At 42.1% G+C, this 22,017-nt stretch overlaps 1 protein-coding gene across 1 annotated transcript in view; it reads right to left on the reverse strand.

Annotated features, from left to right (window-relative positions):
* The window catches only part of LOC311263939 (uncharacterized protein), a 61,895-nt gene that overhangs the window by 21,214 nt on the left and 18,664 nt on the right, over positions 1 to 22,017 (reverse strand). The window contains exons 4-7 of the mRNA XM_084364340.1: positions 19,202 to 19,256; positions 14,951 to 15,166; positions 11,404 to 11,625; positions 9,794 to 9,949 (exon numbers count right to left, since the gene is read on the reverse strand). Of these exons, the coding sequence (XP_084220466.1) occupies positions 9,794 to 9,949; positions 11,404 to 11,625; positions 14,951 to 15,166; positions 19,202 to 19,256 (649 nt within the window). The remainder of the gene's footprint in view (positions 1 to 9,793; positions 9,950 to 11,403; positions 11,626 to 14,950; positions 15,167 to 19,201; positions 19,257 to 22,017) is intronic.

The raw sequence follows: 22,017 nt of genomic DNA on the forward strand, positions 1-22,017 counted from the left end.
CAGGACGGGCTCAGGCTAACTGGTTAGCATGCTAGCTTCAGTAGACATCTCTGAAACAGTACAAAGATGCTGTTTCTTCCCACTGTTGATAATGTGAGTGCATTTTTTTAATGTCTTACTCTAAAAGTTTGGACATGTCTTTCAAATTGCTCCTCGAGTAACAAATGCTGCAAACATTTTGTAGCTTCTCATTTAAAATTTTTGTCCATCTTGAAATAGGTCAGCATAAGTTGAAGAATCTTTTTTTTCTTTGTCCTAATTTCTTTTTCATGCTCTCTTTGGAAACACACTAATACGCATTTTATTTTTGGCCACACTAAAGATTGGCTTAAATTGACTTGACAGCTGGATACAAACGCAGCCAGTGGCTCTGAGTGACCTTATGAATGGGTAACACTGCAGTGGAGAGAGTCTCACAGTCAGTCAGAGACTGTAAAACTACAGCTCTACCACGACACAGGAGAGATCTGTGGATGATTATCATCATTTAGGTGAGCCAAACCACTTCAGTGGCACAACATCCCACTGAGAGGTACTGAAATGTCAAAAAAATGCCTAAAATAGATATTCTCAGTATTAAATTATACCCTAAATCAGGCTCTAGAGATGTGGACAAAAGATAAAATGCATACGACTGTCCTTGATCTCCACAGAGAACATCTCTACCTAATTTTACAGATATTAGAGAATCCTGCAGCTCAAATCTACGGTACATCTCTGCTGAGCCGAGTAGACACAACCCCTAATGCCCTCATCTGCAACCACATTAGGGAAAAAACTCACATCAGATTAAAGCTTGCACGATTGGCCAGCCTCAGCTGAACCGCTGTGCAGCGTGCACGACCGTCTGTGCCGAGTGTATGTAGACACGCACACATGGTGACTAAAGCCTGCTCTAACCTACATTTCAGGGTGATGGCAGGCGGCAGCAGGGAAGTGGGTCTGTGGAGCTCAGACTGAGAAAACACACTGGAGCCAAACACGTGCTGCTCAGCTCAGATGGGCCAGCAGGGATACACACAGAACAGCAGAGAGAGGAACATCATGATGGCAGTGTGGCTGAGCTGAATATTTACTGAAGAACAGCAAGTGTTCTTATGAGTAAAATGGGAAACATACAGGCCGCACAACATGAGCAGATTTGTAGATAATTTGCTGCTGAACATGAAAAAGCATGCAGACCATTGAGAGAGTTTAAATGGATCAAAATGATTTGTCAAAGATGATGAAGGAATTAGTGAGTCATTTAGCCAAGACACATGAAACAAATTAATGGTTCAGAGTAAGCCCAGTGGCCTCATGATCCTGGCAAACACGCAAGAAAACCCACGTGAAGCTGCTCAAGTCAGACTGGAGAAATCTGCCAGCAGCTTCTTTGCTCTTAAACAAGTCAAAGTCAAAAAAAGTTCAATTCTCTGGTGTTCAGTGGATTATCTCAACTCTGAACTCAAGGCTTCTATCTTATACAGTTGCTCCTGTTTTAATCCATTTCACAGAAGTATATTTTGTATTCTGTATGGACTGAATCAACAGCTAACTGACAGTTGACTTGCATTGTGGAGATATGCGACAAAACTTTATTTAAAGGGGCATTGTGTAGTTCTTCATGAAGAAATTCAAACTGGGAATTTTAATATTAACAATATTAATGAGGTAAATAATACAAACTTTCTCCATAAGTGAATAAACAAGCTGTTCTCAGAGAAAAATAAGGTCCTAGAACAGTGTTTGAAGCTAGAAAGGTGGCAGGGTCCGCCACATATAAACAAAGTAAAACAGTATAAATTGTGTTGTCCTTTATGGTCAGTTTGTTAATTCAGTTTATTCAGTCATGAAAACAGAGTTTGTTTATTTAGTTTGTTTAGGCAGAAACAATATTTAATATAAGATATATAGTTAAACTTGGGGGTACGACCGATCTGACGTTTCTGCTGTGCTTATTTTATGTTCTGTGCTGCTTTCCTAGGATCTTTGATATCTATACAACAGAGACATCTCAGACTAACTGCTAACTATCATTTTCTTTAGTCTGTGGCCAAACAGATGAATTAACGCAAGTGAAAGAGTTGTTACTATTGAGCGTCATACATTTTAGATGAATAAGATATAAACAGTTTCAAATATAAGTCTAAATAATTAATTGTTTGTGCATGATTCTGGGTTTCTACCCTCAAGTGACTGTAAACCAACCTTGTGACTTGGTCTTTTCTAAACAGAATGCTGATTATCCAATAAGGATCCCCTGGCAGTAGATCCTGTTTTTGACTTTAGTCTCTGACATATAATGTGCAAATATAAAAAAAACAAACTAAAGCAGCTTTATTGGTGTCATCACATATTGTTGTAGCTCACTGCCTTATTTTGTGTTCAGCTCAGACTACAGATCCAACGCAGAGCATTAAGCATGAAACTTCATTCTGTGCTAATATGATGCCAACATTGTGTCCTGTTTCACTCCTGTCAACCATCGCTTATAATTGAATACATTGTGATCTCGTTGATCTGCTCTGTACATGCGACATCTATTGCACGTCTGTCCGTCCTGGGAGAGGGATCCCTCCTCTGTGGCTCTCCCTGAGGTTTCTTCCGCATTTTTTTTCCCTGTTAAAAGGGCTTTTTTTTGGGGCAAGTTTTTCCTCACTTGAATCGAGGGTCGAAGGACAGAGGGTGTCGTCTCTGTACAGATTGTAAAGCCCTCTGAGGCAAACTGTGATTTGTGAATTTGGGCTATACAAATAAAATTTGATTTGATTTGATTTGATTAGCATTGCAGGCCGAGCTCAAACAGAGTTATTCACAATGACATCCGTCTCACTGTTTTTTCCTCTCTCACTGTAAAACAACAGATGTACAGTGGAACACACTAGTATCATGCCTAATGCTGCACCACCTTTACAATTCAAATTAACAGTGAGGATGGACTCTCCGCCTCACACAGGCCCTCCACAAATACAGAGCAGCCTTTGAATGGTTGAAGAAGTGAACGCCAGATGCGTCCTTGGCTATTTCTGGTTTGTGTATGTGTGTGAGTCACGTGGTTGGTGCTCCTTTAGGCGTGGACATCACGGCTAAAAGGAACCCACAGCCATGGCTATTCATCACACCACTGCTCAGGCACTCGAGCAGAAAGCACGCACACACACTCACACACACACACACACACAGCGTAGTTAAGACAACTGATGGCCCTATTGTAAGCCTATACATCCATGATGGCTGTGCTAACCGGCATGCATAATACCAAAAGCCCTCACAGTGGAGAAGAGACGGAGGCAACAATGGCTGCCAATGCCATGCAGGAAAACAGGAGGAGCTGGAGGAGGAGGAGGCGTGTGAGGGTGAAGTGGCCTTAAAGCTGATCTGGAGTCAGATTTGCCATCCTGTGACTACAGACTAATCTAAAAAATTAAAAAAATGGCCAAGAAAGCAGAACCTTACTCTTTATTCAAAGGCAGCCCCACCCATTAGACGAAGTGGAGGAGGAGAGAGCTTGAAAGGACGGACAAGGTAATACATGGAAAAAGGTGATTGGTAGACGATAAACGTAAAATGAGTTTTTATTGTGGCTAAGTGAATAGATACACAGGGCTCAGCCAGGTGTTGATTAGGCACACCTCCTTGTGATGCTGCACTAGTTTCAAGACATTTGAAAATCATTGATTCTTTCTTATCACAGAAGGGACAGCTAGTAAAAGATCAAATTGCAAACATTACGTTCTCAGGGATGTCTGAATAGTCTTGAACACAATTCGCTCCTTCACTAGGGTGTGGCAGCATTCACTTAAACCCCACCCAGCCACGTGTATCTATGGTGGATGAAGAAAGGTGCTGGATATCAGCTTAAGGCCTGCATGGAGGATTTGCCGGCACTCTAACAACACACTGGGAGGATGGATGGAGTGGATGGATGGAGTGGATGGATGAATGGATGGATGGATGGATGGATTGACGGACACACCATCAGGTTTGGGTGAAACTGAAGAATCACAACTTTCTCTGAGATTTCTAGCAGCTATGAGGATGGGGTCACAGATGGTTTAAATATCTGCAGTGATTGACCTGTTGGCGGTAAGTGTGCGTTGACTGACGAGTGGAAAGATGGATGTTTTAAAACGATGAAATGATTGATGGTTGGATGACAGGAGGACACAGAGGACAGTCTCATTTCCAGACCTGCGTGGAAGACCACAGTGTTCTTCCTGCATCCCGACAGCAGCTGAAGGTTTCGGAAAAGTCCTTTGGCCGTTAGTTTCACGTGGAAGTTGGACAGCGACAGTCTGGGAGACCATAACATTGTCTCTGTTTGTAATCCAATACTCTTCAAGACTTGGTGTTACCCTGACGGATTGTCTTTTTGTGTAAGAACTTCGACTCTCAGCACTCTCTCTGTTCCTCCAGGCTCTCAAAGACTCCTGGGCTGCAGAAACACTGACCCAGTTTTTTCTTCTCGCAGTCCAAATCCACAGTATTGCCTGTCTGACCAGTTCACTGTTGTCACCTATTTCAGAAAACTATTTCCTTGTATTTAAAACGATACCACAGTATTTTTTTGAATGATTTGACAAACACGATCGTTTCTTCAAACTGAAGTCTTAACTGTCCAGTAAGTGAAACTGTTCCTCTTTCATTCTTTGATCCCAGAAGTGAAAATTATTCCCCAGGAAAAAGGAAAGAGATTTAGAGAATGGTGCTGCTGGAATTTCTTCCTTGCATCTCCATGAAAACCACGTGGAGATGGGAAAAAAGACAAAAAGAGGATTTGGAATTTAAAAGGCAAACCTTTGATTTGGCAAAGAGGGAAATAGAACCCTTAAAGAAACAAAATAGGAGAAAGGGAGTCCGTTCAGCCTTCAGCTGCCCGTCATCGATTCAAAGCCACAGTGTCCACAGCAACACAAAAAAAAAAACCGAAGGGGAACGGGATTCTGTCGGCCAGCAAATAGAAGAAGTGAAGAAAATGGCGCCAAAAATAGCTGCTTGCTCCACCGTTGTCCAGGTGGTGAATCATCCAACAGTAAAGATGGAGAGAGCGAGGAGGGAGACGGCAGAGGTAGTACTCGTAGTACTGTATGTGTGTGTGTGAGAGGGAGGAGAGAAAATCCTCCACACTGCTGATGATTAGTAGTCCGTCTCTGCTCTACACACAAACACACCACGATCTGTCCCACTGACGCACACACAGAGGTGTGTCACAGAAATGCAGCGCTCATTTACATACACACACACACACTGGGACAAAGGCAGGCATCTATACACTCCCTCTATTTTACTGCCGTTTCTAAAGCTCCTTGAACCCTGTATACACACACACACACACACACTCGCACAGAGGGAGAGATGCTGCAGGGGAGGAGGGGAGGGGGAGGGGGAGGGATTTGAATAATCTCTCTGCAGCTCGCTTGCTCTCTCCCTCCCTTATTATTTTCTGAACTCTCTCGTCCCCCGTCTCCTTTGAATGAGAGAGATGTCAGAGATGAATCATGTCAAGGTTACATGTGATCAAAGCACCACGATGAACAAGAAACAGAGAGCAAGAGAGTGGGAGGAGCCACACACACACACACACACACACACACACACACACACACACACACACACACACACACACACACACACACACACACACACACACACACACACACACACACACACACACACACACACACACACACACACACACACTTTCTCAGTGGCAGGTGCAACATTAAAGCCATTCAGCCACACAGACGCCTTGGGAGAAGAGATGTCTTTGTTTTACACACACACACACACACACACACACGCAAAACAAACTAATTGAGTTAAAAAAGTTAAGGTGGAGACTGAAGTTTATTACAGCCTGCTGCAGAGGGACAGTGCTGAATGTCTGTGCTGTAGTCCTGCAACATACTGAGCACATGTACGTTTCATTTTCTTGTCCCGAGATCTGCTGTTCATCTCCCCATACTGGCTGTAAATTAAAACAGGTCACATTTTAGATCTCTTTCCAAATATTCACAGTTACACAACCCTGATTGCAGAGGAGTTGGATGCTGTGTAAAATGTAATGATGTAGAATGCACTCATCAACAAACAAACTGTGTTTACCGACTACAGTGTTACAAAGTGTTCCTGAGCTCAGGTGATCTCCTTTATACAATCATTTGTTTGACAAAGTGTTGAACCTCAGTCCATCATTGCTTGTGAACGACTGAGCCTTTTAAGGATGCTCCTTTCATACCCGATCATGATACGATCACTGATTACCGACAACCTGTTTACCTATGGAATAATCCACACAGGTGTTTTTGGAGCATTCCACAACTTTCACAGTCTGCTGTTGCTCCCATCTTAACTTCTTTGAAACGTGTTGCAGCCATCAAATTCAGAATAAGAATATATTTACACAAATGTATGAAGATGTTGAGGTAAAACATTAAATATATTGTCCTTGTACTTTTGTCAGTCGAGTATATGTCAAAGGATAGCAAATGATCGCATTCTGTTTTGTTTTTGTTTTAAACAGTGTGTCAACGTTTTTGGAATCAGGGTCATATAACTGGAATAATGTTCTCTTCATTAATATCAAAGAGGGTAAACTAAATATAAGAAACATCTCTTATAGTGCAACACATTTCAACACAATGGTAAGCATCAGCCCATTAAATAAGCACAGACTTGAGAGGCCGTTGCAACAAAAACTGAACATTACAACAGGTCGGATTTATTGCAAAGCTGTTAAAATAGCAGTTGGATAATAATAGATGGTTGTCGCTAGCTGGACCCGATGAACTGGTAAATGGGTCTGTACTTAAGTTGATACCAAAGACAGCCTGAAATGATATTTTAGAGATGAAACGTTTTGCTAGAGTTCTCTTAAGATAGTCAGAGTGGACACTTGATCCAGTATGAACAGCACAAGGAGAACACTTGGCGAGAGCTTCCTCCACCTTCTCCTACAAGACATTAAAACAGCAGCTGGTCCTCACAGACTGTCTGTGAACATGAAGAGAACTGCATGGCTCTAATAAACAAGTCATTACCACTTAGCCATCCACAGATCCCATTCAAATATTCATTGATTATCTATAGTATATGTACAGACTATCCTCTAAATGTGCTCATTTCAAACATTTCTAAGAACTATGACTACCTTTGGCCACATGGGGGTCTTTTCAGTGGTCACTCAGACAAACAAGAAAGAGAAAGCTGGTGTTTGTAATCTTTGCACAATGGCAGCCCCAAATGGCAGCAGGAGGGAACTGAATTTGAGCCACAAGTCGTATTAACTACAACACTACTACTACATACTTTTCTTCACGGCAGTGCTACTTTTTTTTAAATTGAGGCGGATACATTTGTACATAAAAACCTTCCCTGGTAAAACTTTCACTGTACAACACATGAAATACAAGTAAGAAAGAAAATCTGACTGATGTATAAACTGAGCCTTCAAAAATTAAGACTGAGCCATGACACATAAATAGTCCCTGGAGAGCACAAGACATTTGGACAATAAAACCCTGTGTGTGTATGTATGTGTCTGTCAGAACCAATAAAGTCCACGTTCAATAGAAGCATAAAGAGCTAAAGAAAGCCACTGAGTGCTTTAAAAGCCCACACTGCTAACCACTGTCGCCTGAGGGCTGCTGTGGTGTGTGTGAATGAGAGGGAGAGAGGTGTAGGAATCAAATGTGTGGGGCTCATGAAGCAGAGGCTGCCTGCCATCACCAGGGTGACAGCATGTCTGTGAGTAGCGGCTCCCCACAGGCCCTACAGAGACTTCAAGGACCGGCCACAGAGGGGAGGCAGCCAGGCGCCCGGGCCCAGACCAGAGTCACCACATGGGGGGAGGCTGCAACCACAGGCCCTGGATTCACGGGGCCCGCATGGAGGAAACCAGCAGCACTTCACAGAGGAAGGGCAAAAGTAAATAGCACCAGCATGAACACACCATCTTGTGACTGCTGTGTATCATGACTGTCATCTCTACAGCTGCTTGACAGAGAGTTTTTGTATGATGTGACATCAAAAGTGTGAAATGTTGGTTGTTCCCTGCACTGACCAGTGAACATGAGGGTTTCAGCACACTCAACAGCACTGCTGAGACGCAAATCAGCTTCCACTCTAAACTCAGAGAACAGGATGTGTGTGTCTGTGTGTGCACGTGTGTGTCATGCGCAGGAGAATTACAGAGAGACTGCAGAGGGATGATAATAAGGATTGCTTAAGCTTCCAGAGGCTATAGTCAGTCAGCCCAAGTGTGTGTGTGTGTGTGTGTGTGTGTGTGTGTGTGTGTGTGTGTGTGTGTGTGTGTGTGTGTGTGTGTGTGTGTGTGTGTGTGTGTGTGTGTGTGCACGCGCGGTTCAGCAGTGTGGTTCAGAACTGAATGATCTCATGTCACTATTAGCAGCCTTTAGTCTGCATCCTGTATGTATTACGAGGTATTTTGAGTACAACTTGTAACAGTTAAACTGCACAGATTTCAGATGGTAACTGATATCACACTCACACACACACACACACACACACACACACACACACACACTTTGATGTCAACGCTCTGTGTATCATCAACTTTCAGAGGTGAGGCGTCTGGACAGTGACAACCTTTTGTTGCTCCTGACCTTCTGCCATCACGTTTAAATGTCATTATATCTGCAGCACAAATGTTGACAGCAGTTCAACATTATGAGGCGCGATCATATTTCTTACTTGTTCAGTTGTTCGACAACAGAAAATATGTTTAAAAAGAAATAAAACCCCAAAGCACAGACGTGATGATTCACAGAGGACTCATACCACCTGACCTGTTTGTTTGTTCTTACTTACAAATTACCAACATGGCAGACTGCACAGGATTCAAACCACAGACAGTCCTCCAAAATGATTACAAACTACTTGAGGTCCTTTCGGTAATACCAGTCCAATGCAAAAGGGGCTTTAGTCTCTCACTGGGTCTAGACTGATGGAAGTCTACAAAAGGGACAGGCGTTCAAGTGTTTGAGCAAATATCTCACAATCATTATGCACAGTATTTTGCACAAATCAAGTCTGCATTATCGATCTCTGATATCAGGAAGACTGATTGCATATTTATTACATAACTGTTCCACAAATTCATCTATGACACATACTTCACCTGAACAGTTTCAAATGAGGCACAGATCAGATTCAACACAAGCATTTCAGAAGCTTTTACTCCTCATGGAAACACTCAGTTATGATTGAAGTTTATTTAGCAGCACAAAATCCAGGCTATGAGAATCTCAATACTCCCAACACTGGCTTTAAAGAGCTGCATCATCTGAACCCGTGTATACAACCACTGCTAATACCACATGAAGAGAGCAAAGAGGAACATTTTGAAGTCAAATCATCCTTGTTTGGCACATAGTGACGCTCTGCTACAAGCCCTCAGAATGCCAGATGAAACAGGTTAACTTAACTTAACAGGTGCTTTAGTTTCAATATAATTTAAGATGCAACCACACATGTCAACACACACACACACACACACACACACACACACACACACACACACACACACACACACACACACACACACACACACACACACACACACACACACACACACACACACACACACACACACACACACACACACAGGCTCTGATACTGCTGGATGTTTGCCACCAGAGCCTTTGCCAAGAATCCTGGGATTAATGTGGTTTTGAGACACTGACACACCTGCAGCCATTTACACACAAACATCTCTGCCTGCCAACGTAAGTACACAAGCAGGTAATGGTCACACACGCTCGCACACACACAGCCTCTCACACACACTTACCTATGCTGTTCAGTCGACTGAGTCTTGCTGAGCCACTTCTTTGCAAGGGATACTGGGATGCCTGCTTGGCCAGATGATTAGCCGTCTTTGCTGCTGTTTGATTGGCTGCTGCTGTCTTGGCTGTGCTGTGGTTGGTGACTGTGGGCGTCTTCAGACCTGTGGAGAGGACACAAGGAATCAGAGCCCATCGCAGATCTTCTCTAGAGGGCCTCCATTCCTGTTGCAGTTAAACTACAACTGTTCAAACAAATTGACGTTGTGCTCCGTTTCCACTCTCTCCTGAGAGATACCGAGTTTCAGCATTAAACACCACAGAGGATTTTAAGTCAGAGAAGCATGAGTAGGACCAGGGAGTTGTTTGTTTAATGTTCCATTGTCCTTCTCTTATTCTTTGTTCCTCATTCAGTGTTTAAAAGCTAGCGTCTCAGCTTCCTGTGGTACGATCATGGGTATTATCCAGTCTCTGAGCCAGATGGGGTACAGCACAGAAACAGCTGTCTGTTTCTTTCCTCTGACGCAAAGGAAAGGTAAGTCATGTGATTTATAAAGCTATGCCTCCACCAGACACAGAGCTGTTCACACAATCAATACTTACTGCCTGCGTCACACACACACACACACACACACACACACACACACACACACACACAGAATATTTAGAATTTAAAAATTTAAGTTAGAATTTTACCAGCCCTCCTACACAGTTACACAAAAATGACACGGCATCATTACAGTGTCTCTTAGCCCTAAAAACAAAACTGTCGATTACTAAGGTGTGTATGAAAAGTACTTACAGTAATTAGCTCTGTTGATCGCAGGAAAGAGCGCAGAAAAAGAAATCCATCCTAAGTTTAAATGTATATATTTTTTGTGAATGTTTACTGCATTTATTGAAATACAATGAAATATGCTGAAAAGGAGTTTAATGTTGCATTTCCTCAGAACCGTATCAATGGAAAATATGTATTTTGTTTGAGTCATTTATTCTTGGAGGGGACAGCTGGTAAAATGGAGTTTGATTCTGCCAGAACAGATTTCCTTTTCCCCATGTTTCTGCTGCTGTTTGGGTTTTGAATGAAAGGTTTTCAAGATAAACTACAATCTTGTGGCATCAACAAACCTGACCAACATGGCAGAAAGTAGATTCTTCTGACACATTCATGTGGAAAACGAGAACATGATCTTTGATAATCCTTTTTTTCCAGTCATGGGGTTCTGTAATGAACATGAAACACTTCAATGACCCAGTCAGTTCCAAATCATTACAGACACACTATGACACAACACAATGTCTGCCATGCCCTCAGAGCACATCTGATTCTCACTAAACACACTCACAGCTATCAATGCTGATGAATGAGCTGCTAATTAGACTAAAACTCAGACCACTCAGGTGACGATCAAGACCAATGACGTTTGCCTTTGAGGTTTGATTAAAATGTTGACAGAAAAACACTGGAACTAGCCTTCAAACGTAGACATTGGAATCTTACCACGACTTGAAAACAGTAAGTAAATGGGTAACTTAACAGTGTGTTATCTATAAATTTGCTGTGAAGGTTTTGGGTCATTCACCTAGACACACACACGCACACATGCTCAAAACACACCTGTAGCAGTGGTCCTGGCCTGCAGTGACAGAGCTCTGCTCCTCATTGCAGGCTTTGGAGCAGCAGTCACACCAGTGTTAGTACTGGTGACTGTGTCACTGGTAGGAGCTACAGTGTTGGAGATGAGGGGCTTTGCTGCGCTTGGGCTGCCCACAGGAAGTGTGCTTCTGCTGGGTCGCTCATCTGCTTTGGCCCCTGTTGGTGATGGAGCTCCTGAAGATGCTGGAGGAAAGGAGATACAGGTGTTATTAAAATACGGAGAATGCTTTGCCATGCCATCGAAGCTGTAGGGGGGGGGCTGTAAAGCACTTTTAATGCTTCCACTATAAAGTTGACATGTTCCGTTTTTTCAGTAAGATGTCACACTGAAGTTGCAGTTCTGTAATAATTGATTACAAAATATGTTTGTAAAAAAATCTATAGGAGTTTACAAGCACAAAGTGTGTGAGAACCACTGCTGTAATCATTCAGAGATTGCATTAGGAGGCTGTTTAGGCAGTTATGTCATGGCTGTTCTCTGTCTGGGGTAGTTAGTTTGCTCCATTTGTACTAACGAGACATGACAGAAATGAAAGCATGTGGGCTTTATCAGTGTGTATGTTGTTGGGAGGACAGAGACGCAAAGTTCATAGCATCTTATTTGTTCGAACATATTACTACAGCAGCTGTTGTGATGATGAAGGATTTTAGGATGACATCAACATTGTCCATGTTGGAAAAGATCATATCTGTGCGCATGTGTGCGTGCAAGGATGTGTGAAGGTGTTGGGTAATGTTAAACGTACTACATCTAACTTTTAACTTTAACAGTCTCAATTTAGTACTGCTGCCTGCATAAGCAAATCAGACTATCAGTGAGTAGATTGGCTGTTCCTATGCAATTTTTTATTCATATATCCTGAGCAATTAGAAACCGATCCAGACTCGCAGAAAACCAACACTGTGGCAGTGCATGATGCAGAGCACAGATGAGGTTTGTGGAGTTGAACCAACAGCACAGGCAGTGTGTCTCACTTACACATCTGCAGGGAAATTATTTTATGTTAGTGTGTTTTTATTTTTTAATATTAACCATTTACGTACTAAAAAATGAAATAAAAGTCAATGACAGCACAGGGAGAGCTGTCCTTCATTTTTCTTTTCTCCTATTTACTACAAGAGGGAGTCAGCTAGCTATCAGCTCAGTTATTAAGTTATTACTTGAGTCGAGCGTGTTGTGTCTTATTTGTACATACTAAAAAATAAAACTGGTATTGAGTGAGTGCCGCCAGATGTGTCTGTATGTCATTATACAACATAGAAACTGTATTTTCAGATGACACGTAGACCAGATCCAAGTTTGACTGAAAGACTGACGTACTGGTGGATTCCTGTTTTCCATGCGTACAGTCTTCTGTAATGCCCTCAGAGTTTGAGTCTCAACCTTTACTTTCAATAGACACATCATAAACAATAGACACATCACATACACACATAATTAATGAGTCATTGCTAAATTGTGTTTCTAACATGACAGAACACATAAAACCAACTGTGTGGAGGTGAACCACACTGATGCTCATCTCTGACACCACCAGATACAGAAGCTAAATATTACCATGGGAACTGGGAATCTCAAATGTGATCTGGTAACCATAACAACACAGTGATGTGTAACCATTACTATTACTGTGTGAGTGGGAAAAACTGTAGAGCTGTTAACTGAAGTCCCATTTTTTATTACATTTCACTACAGAAGGAAATGTCAATAATTCTGTGAGACTCCAAGTACCCTTTTTTCTGACCACATCTCTTTGTTTTCAGTCTATGTTTAGGTGGATGGCTAGGGCTTTGTAGAGCCTATAAGCAGCAAGGCTGGGAGGCCAAATGAGAAAAAAACAAATGAGATCTGCTACAAAGGAATAACACTTATAAGTGAAATAAATAAATAAGTACCTAGGACAGGCTCCAACAGTGTGACTGCCCTTCCTTTGAGAAGGGAAAAATTATACAGAACTGAAAAAACCCCCAAACCCAATCCAAATATTTCAAAACATATTTTGACAGAGACGTGAGATAGTAAAATAAATCTAAATTTTTCTTTAGAAACATTCATTTACATTTTTGGTTTGCTCAGTTTTTGTCAGTCTGCTTCTTTTCTTAGTTAGGTAGCCAAGTTTGTTTGCTCCGTAAGCTTTCCTGCATCCAGCTGGTCTGTATGTGTAGATGACGTAGCGTTTCATCAGCATTTAATGACCATATATGTGTGAATTTAAACATTGTCACGGAAATGTTGTCAGAACACATTATGACGTTGTGCCTTCAAACAAAAACTCACTTTTTAACTACATTTAGTCCAGTCCTAAAGTCAGCTGCACCACAATCATCCTCACTCACAAACATTATATAATCACCTCTAACATGATTGATGAATATAATAGGAATGTTCCATCACAACATTACAAATGATGGTTCATTGATGTGTCTCATGTGTCTGAAGCGCCATACAGATTAGTTTTATTCAACAGTAACGTACAGTACATGTTTCTGTTGCGGCCCTAGTGCTGTGGGTGTGGTTGTGTTCTGTGGTCTTGTTTTCCCTCAGGTACTGCCCTCTTCCTCCCCCCCCTCTTTGCCTGCAAGTGGAGGTGCACACCTGATCCCACTCACCATTTAGGCCTGGTGATGTTAAAAGCGCTGTCGGTGCAAGTGGGCAGTCGGTGGCTGTTGTACTCTACGAGAGCCAGAGCATATAAGCAGACAACGGCATCTTTCTTGCTCTGAAGTTGCGTGTTTTTGTTGATTTCGTAAACAAATGTGTGTGTGTTTAAACTCCTGCATCCCCTTTTCTCCTTCTTTTACTCCTGGTATATTTAATATGTTACTCCATTCATCCCCCGGCTTTATGGGGACGTCACAGTTTCAGTGTAGGTGAACTGGTTACCAACCTGTCAGCCGCCTTAATATTCAAGTGTTTAAAGACAGACACATGTTAGTCTGAGCTGAGAATGACTGATTGACTGTATATTAAAGATGATTAGGATGAAGCCATGATATGCCAGCACTTGACTCTGAGGCACAGACATGTGTAGATGTGTAACACACTCAACTGGGTGATGTACAAATCTTTATCTTAAGCATCTACTAGTACATAAAACATACCATGTCCACACACCAGTTCACTAGAGAAATATAATACAAAGATCTCTGCTGCACTCACTGTCTCTCTCACATACACACTGCATCATCAGGTGTTTATTTTGGTGCGGTTTCCCCATCACTGCTGACTTAACTTCCTCTTCTTTACACACACACACACGCACACGCACACACACACACACACACACACACACACACACACACACAGAAAGGAAAAGACTGTATATTGGAGAGACTCTGTTATGTCGCTCACCCTAGGGAATCTGAGAAGGAGTGTGTGTGTGTGTGTGTGTGTGTGTGTGTGTGTGTGTGTGTGTGTGTGTGTGTGTGTGTGTGTGTGTGTGTGTGTGTGCGTGTGTGCGTGCGTGTGTGCGTGTGTGCAACATACACACACTCTGCTCCTCCTAACCTTTGTTCGTGGCTCCATTGTTCTCGTTGCTTCCCAGGGACGAGGAACTGAGGCTTGTGGGTAATCCCTTAACAGGAAGTTTTGATGCGGCGGGTGCCGTGGGTCGTCCGGCCGACCCTGATGCTGGCTGCTGAGTGGCTACTGGTTTGGTGTTGAAAGTTGCAGTACCCTGGGCAGCCAAGGCTCGCTCTGACGTGGTGCGAGGTTTGGGGATACCTGAGAGAGAGAGAAAATACATGATAAGCTTTACAGTCGAGAAAGTCGCCAGCTGTAACAGAACCAGCATTGTTGCGTAGGCCATGTGGCATGCCTGGTAACAATTACGCTACCACGGTCTCTATTCCATGCATTGCATGAAACATATGTGCATGCTACTCTGTGTGTGTGTGTGTTCAATCTGTTTAGTGACAAATAAGTGTCAAGTCAATGGTTCTCCAAATGATAGCAAAATAAATACATTTCTATCAAAATTCAGTGCAGAAAACTAACGGCTTACAGAACAGAATCTATTAAAAAAGGCTTGCACCACAAATTAAACCTCAGGACCAGAACCTGCCATGACTCTCAAATGGTTTGACAGGTCAAGTTAGTTTTCTTATGTGGTCAAAGTTTTGTTTGCATTAGTTACATCTGCAAACTGAAGAAAAACTGGCTGCATTTTAAATTATATACAGCAGAATCTGGTCAAAACTCTTTTATGTTCCATTTCCTTTAAATGTACTACAATTTTTTTTATTATGATACTATCAGATTAACAGTTTGAATGAAAAGTAGAAAACTGTCCATGAATGTCAGAATATCTCAGCGTTAGGTTTGTCCCCCTTTTCCTTTAATGACAGCATGCTCTAGAGCTGCATGGACTCCACAAGTTAGTGTAGAACCTGCTGACTCGTGTTCTCCCAGCATGATCTGACAGTATTCCACTAGTTATTCTCTCCCCTTTTTGTCTCCTCACATACGACCTCCTGTTACTGACACTAATCTATCACTGTGATTCATCAGTAAATAGGACTTTCTGCATCGTCCACTGTGGAACTCTGGTATTTCTTAGCCCACCTCAAGTGTTTGTCCTTGTTTCCCTCCTCAGAAGTGGTTTAGAAACTGCTGCTCGTCCTGAGACACTACAAGACGGCCTTCTGACAGGACCACTGCTGATTGGACTTGGGTCTACACAGGTTTTTAAAAAAGCACGGTGGAATTTAGCCTGTTTACCCGGGACTTAAGATTAGATCACAGCTGAGCCGAGGTGATAAAAATAATGTGTAAATGCTGAGTTTACACATTCTCATTGCACAGTAAAGCCCGATCTTAGTGGGTTTATGTGGGATTTTTGACCAGTGGAAGGGGTATTAGTGAATTGTGTATCTGTGATGAAGTTGCTTTTCTATCTCTCAGTGAACTGAGCTTGATGCATTGATCTCCTGACGGTGTGCTGTGCTCACTTTGGCTCGGCCTCCTCGTGGTTAGGATACAACTGATCCAGTTTCTGTACAGTGTTTACACTTCCTGAATAGAATAATAGCTTGACTGCTGACACTTCATTTGTTTTCTGAATCCTCAAACCTTCTGATTATTTCCATGTTCAGGTGACAATATTGGAGATTTTCAATGTGGTCTCAGACTTTTGGACCCCACTTTACATAAAACAAGCAATTCATAATGCTGAATTTGGAACTAAAAAATTACAGAGTGGCTCTTTTGTTTTTATCCAGAGGATGTAAGGGGGAGCACTGACTGTAGTTCTATAGTTACGGAAATGTGAAACACAATGTCTCAAACTCGCTTCATTTTTGTGGACTGAATCACACATTCTTTCCTAAAACCAAAGGAGACTGAACTCCCTTGAGAGCTATGACGCCCTCCTCTTCACACCAGACCAGGGACATGAAGACTGCAACACAAAGAAATAGCATTGAGAGAGGAACGAAATGTTAAGTGACAAACAATAAGAGATCTCTGCTTCGCTCTTACTGACAACACAGGGAAGTATTTCAAGTGTCCTTGATGAAGCTCCACCAACCTCTACAGCTCCATCATGTTGTGCTGATGCTGCTACCTAACCCAACCCTCTCTGCACTCCATATCCACATCACCAGATACCTTGGGACTGTCTGGAAGCTGTCAAAACCACTGACAACCATTTCACATAATGTTATTCACAAATCTCACTCATTGTATATCTAGGAACATTTCTAAACTTGTTTTCCAAAGCTAAGAGTCTAATACTGTCTGATCAACCTGGCAGAGACAGGGTTTTTTATGACATTCAGCAGCCTGATCTCCAGCTGAACAGGGAGACCCCGGCAGTCCTGCTTGTCCTGACGACATCATGACTGCTGTCGGGGATGGACACGGTGCTACAGTGTTATTCCTCAGGCCTGTGAGTGATGCATTATTTTGTGGATGGACACCAATGACCATCCTCACACTGATGTGATCACAGAGGAGACAGTCTTCTGTAATATTTGAACACTGGATCATTCGAATGGTTATCACTGTTCAGTGCTGTTGATTTCTCATAATGCTTTAGACAGTATCTCTGGGGGGAGCCTACCCTGTTCTTTCTACATTTCTTCTTATTAAATACTTAAAAACATTAACTTTATTATCATCATTGTTGCTGTTATTATCCGTTATTATCCACACACATCGCCTCCCTCCTCTCTTACGAGCTCAGGTGATTCATGATTTCTTTCTGTTCTCACCCTAACTCTCCTGGTCTCATTTGTCTTCTCAAATAAAGACAGTGAGCACAGGACCACCTCATCCATGGGGACAGTCCATGTCCAAGAACAGCTGGTTTTACTTTTTATTATTTTTCTCTTTTAAATCTCAAAATCCACAGCTTAGTCCCAAACATTTATTTATTAAAAAGATCTAACAAACAATCCATTTGTAAATTTGACAGAAAACGTGAAAATTGTGATGAAGACGGGGAAAACACCATTCAAGACTTGGTAGTCCTAAGACAACAGACTAACTGGACTAAATACTATCACATACAAACCGGACCCCAAACCACAGCTCCTCTATCTGAAGTAGGGTTGTCGTCAATAACTGGTATGGATTATAATCGTGATAATCCAAAAATTTAATATCGATATTGTGTTAATAGAACACATATGATATTGTGTAAATAATTTGTTTCTTTCTGTTCTCTGTTATAACAGGCGGCGGTAATGTGCCTTAACACTGGTTGCAAACTGCCATACAACAGAAAAAGACAAAGAAAAGGCTGGACTAACAGTTAACTGCTAGCTAGCTGGTTTGTGGCTGCTACTCATTGATTTACTACTGCTGTACAAAATCATGTTGAAATGACAGGCTACACAGACTCTCTCCACCTCCCTAAACTCGTAAAACAAATGTTATTCACTTGACAAAAAACAGACAAAACACACAATAAACAAAGTTAAGATGAACTTGACTGAGAGCATTTTTTATTTATTTCTATATTCATCACAAAAATATTGCTACTGTGAATTCTTTTGGCCACGGTAATTACCCAGTGAAAATTTGATATCATGACAGCTGTAGTCTGAAGTATGAGGTTAAACAGGCAACTTGTCTAATATTAAACGTGAGGAATCTTCATGCCCATTCTTAAACCAATCTAAACACACAGTCCATCATGAATGGGCTCATTCACACAGATGGACTGTAGTTACTTTGTGCATCCTGCATGTGTCTGTAAATTAATTTCATACATCTGTACTCAGTCATGTTGCTTTTGTATTTATGACCAACAATTTGCTCAGTGTTATTTTTGATGTTGTGCTGTATCCTATTATACACTTCAACAATCTCATTTATCCACAGAGATCGTTCAAACTTTCACTGACTTTCTATAAACATGAGTTCTGCCTGGCACAAGAGAGAACGACAGGAAGAGGCTCAAAGGACTGTGAAAAAACAGGGCTTGTTATAAAGAGAGGGAAAAAGGTTTACATGTGTTCACCGCAATTACATTACCTCACATTAACACACACACACACACACACACACACACACACACACACACACACACACACACACACACACACACACACACACACACACACACACACACACACACACACACACACACACACACACACACACACACACACACTCTCTCTCTCTCTCTCTGTTGGCCAAGTTAGAGCGGCAGTAAAACTTGTACTGTGACTTAAGCCAGCAGGAAACATCTGGCTTCATTTGGTTTCAGCTCTGATGAAAAACCAGGCAGAGAGAGCAGCTGCATTCTCTTACCTTGGAAATCAATGTTAGGTAAGAGCTGGCTCACTACAGACCTGCCTCGTGCCTCCTGCCGATACACAGAAACACACATGTATACATAATTGTTCGACGGCACCAGTCCAGACATTTTCTACATTCCTTCTGTGATCCTGGACTTAAACTTGGTTCCAACTATAAACACACAAACAATCTCTAAATTGGTGCCAATTTAGACCAAATAATAGTTTAAAATCAGAAACTAACAAATTCACGTTTCTCTTTCAGGACAATGTTTGCAAATTGTTATTCTGCTGGGTTTTATTTTCCAAAAGCAGAGATTTTAAATGCTTTAACAGCCGACTCGGATGTCAGTTGTCTGAGCCTCCTAGGAGCACAAGGTACTAACAAGATGGTGATTTTTATCTTCAGCAGACCATGCTCTCAACTGCATGACTCCAGACACTAACAAGAAATTATGTGAATTTATCTACCTTAGTTAATATCTCTGTTGATCGTACTACATCAGCATGAACCGATATCAATGGCTGCTGGACAGTTTGGAAAAACGTCATCAAAGTCATGGTGGTCAGCAGGAATGTAAGACATACCAGATTATGAGCCAAGCATGCAAACATTGGAGTCTTTAATATGGCTGAAATATGTTGCGTTATGTTATGTTAATATAGAACAGTAAACTCTACATTATTAAGTTATCAGTACTGTCTGTACTGTATTCACCACTAATAATAGCAGCTAGAAAGAAAACTGGTTGTTTACTGTCTGTGGATCATAGTAGTTTTTTTTTGAGAAGTCAGGGCAGAAAAACACCAGTGTCTCCCTCAGGCCTCAGGCCTTCTGAACAAATGTGTCTCCTGTTCTGAGACGTCATCCCTCTGCTACCTACAATGATATAGTATTGATAACATAAATAGTGTTGTGCCTAAGGTACTCCACAGCAGTAAATGGTTGAGTGACAAAATCTACACTTAGTAAGAAAAGTTGATTTTTGAGTCTCATTCTCAACTCGTCAAATACTGATGTTTAGTGATGGTAGGTTGGGATGGTCCCAATGCCAATGCGTCAGTATTTGACGAGTTGGGAATAAGACTCAAAAATCTACTTTTCTTACAAATAGACCTTTGATTTCAAGAGTCACACAAGAAAGACGACCACACACTGCAGCGTCCATGTGGCCACAGGACACGTTCAGCGGTGAAGTGATGCATGTTTAGCAGTTCACTGATAGTAAACAAAGGGGAAAATCTAATGAAAGGTGCCGTCATGCTAAAGCAGGACCTGACCCTACACTGACCTCATGAAATCTTTCATCTCACAAGCAGATTTAAGTGTTTACAGTGTTTACATCTAAATACAGAGACACAAACCGAGCACATGAACACGCTGGACAAACTAAAGGAAAAGATTTGTAATGAAGTAATCAAGTCAAATTCAAAATGGCCCAACGCAGACTCAAAGGAATCCATTGATGGTGATCTCAGTCTGCGGTCAAGAGGCGTCCGTTTGTTCCTGCGTATCAGCAAAGAGGACAGACAGGCTTTTGTCCATCAGAATGTGAGAAACATCTGGTTTTACACACACTAACACACATAGATCTCATTCACACACAAACATACACACAGGCATTCCAAAAGCATGGAAATGACACACTGTAGTTCAGTGATTATGGAAAACAAGCATCAAGTTACACACACACACAATAGATGACTTACAGGCCATTGGACAGCAGACAGGGACACCATGTTTAAGTTGAATGTCTCAACAGTGTTTGTAACACACACGCACACAAATAGACTGCCGGCTGTAATGTCAGGATGTGACTGCCATGATGCAGCAGGCATCTCCATTTTACCGTCAACCTAAATCACTTTGCATCGTGCACACACACACACACACACACACACACACACACACACACACACACACACACACACACACACACACACACACACACACACACACACACACACACACACACACACACACACACACACACACACACACACACACACACACACACACACACAGAGGAAATAAACATAGACTTGAAATTTCCTTGAGAAAAAAAAGAAAAACAACAGAGAAGTCCTGAAAGAATTAAAGAGAAAAACATCATCCATTTCTCCTTTAACTTCCTCTGAAGACAAACAGGGAGGTGCAGGGTATAATTAGAACACGCGCGCGCGCACACACACACACACACACACACACACACAGCCAAGTGTCCACCAGAAGTAGTTAGTGAACTGCAGTGTAAATGCAGACAGAGATTAAAGACAAAAAATTAGGAGTTCTGCTCTCGCAACACTGCAGTTGAAACACACTGACATGACAAGAACCTCGTTCACTAGCTACACACACACACACACACACACACAGAGGGACAGAGAGAGAGGGAGAGAGAGAGAGAAACAGTACAACTAACAGTACATGCCTGTCCATCAGCAACTTGCTCACTGTGTGTGACAAAGTGTGGAAATCACACAACAGAGTGTGTGTGTGTGCAATGTGGTGGTATGTGGAAGGCATTTTAACTCGCAGCTCTGCAGTGTCAGCCTGCTCATTTCCTGAGTCTGCTGCAGTTTTCCTTCCAACACACACACACACACACACACACACACACACACACACACACACACACACACACACACACACACACACACACACACACACACACACACACACACACACAACACACACACACACACACACACACACACACACACACAGTGTTGCTGACAGGCAAGCAGAGTAGTGTGTTGTTGAGTGGAGCAGACACACAGTCCATGTGCAGCGTGCTGCTGTGTGTTTACATGAAGTAAACGTGTGTG

Source organism: Pagrus pagrus (assembly GCF_965226575.1).
Source record: "Pagrus pagrus genome assembly, chromosome: 2".
NCBI lineage: Eukaryota > Metazoa > Chordata > Actinopteri > Spariformes > Sparidae > Pagrus > Pagrus pagrus.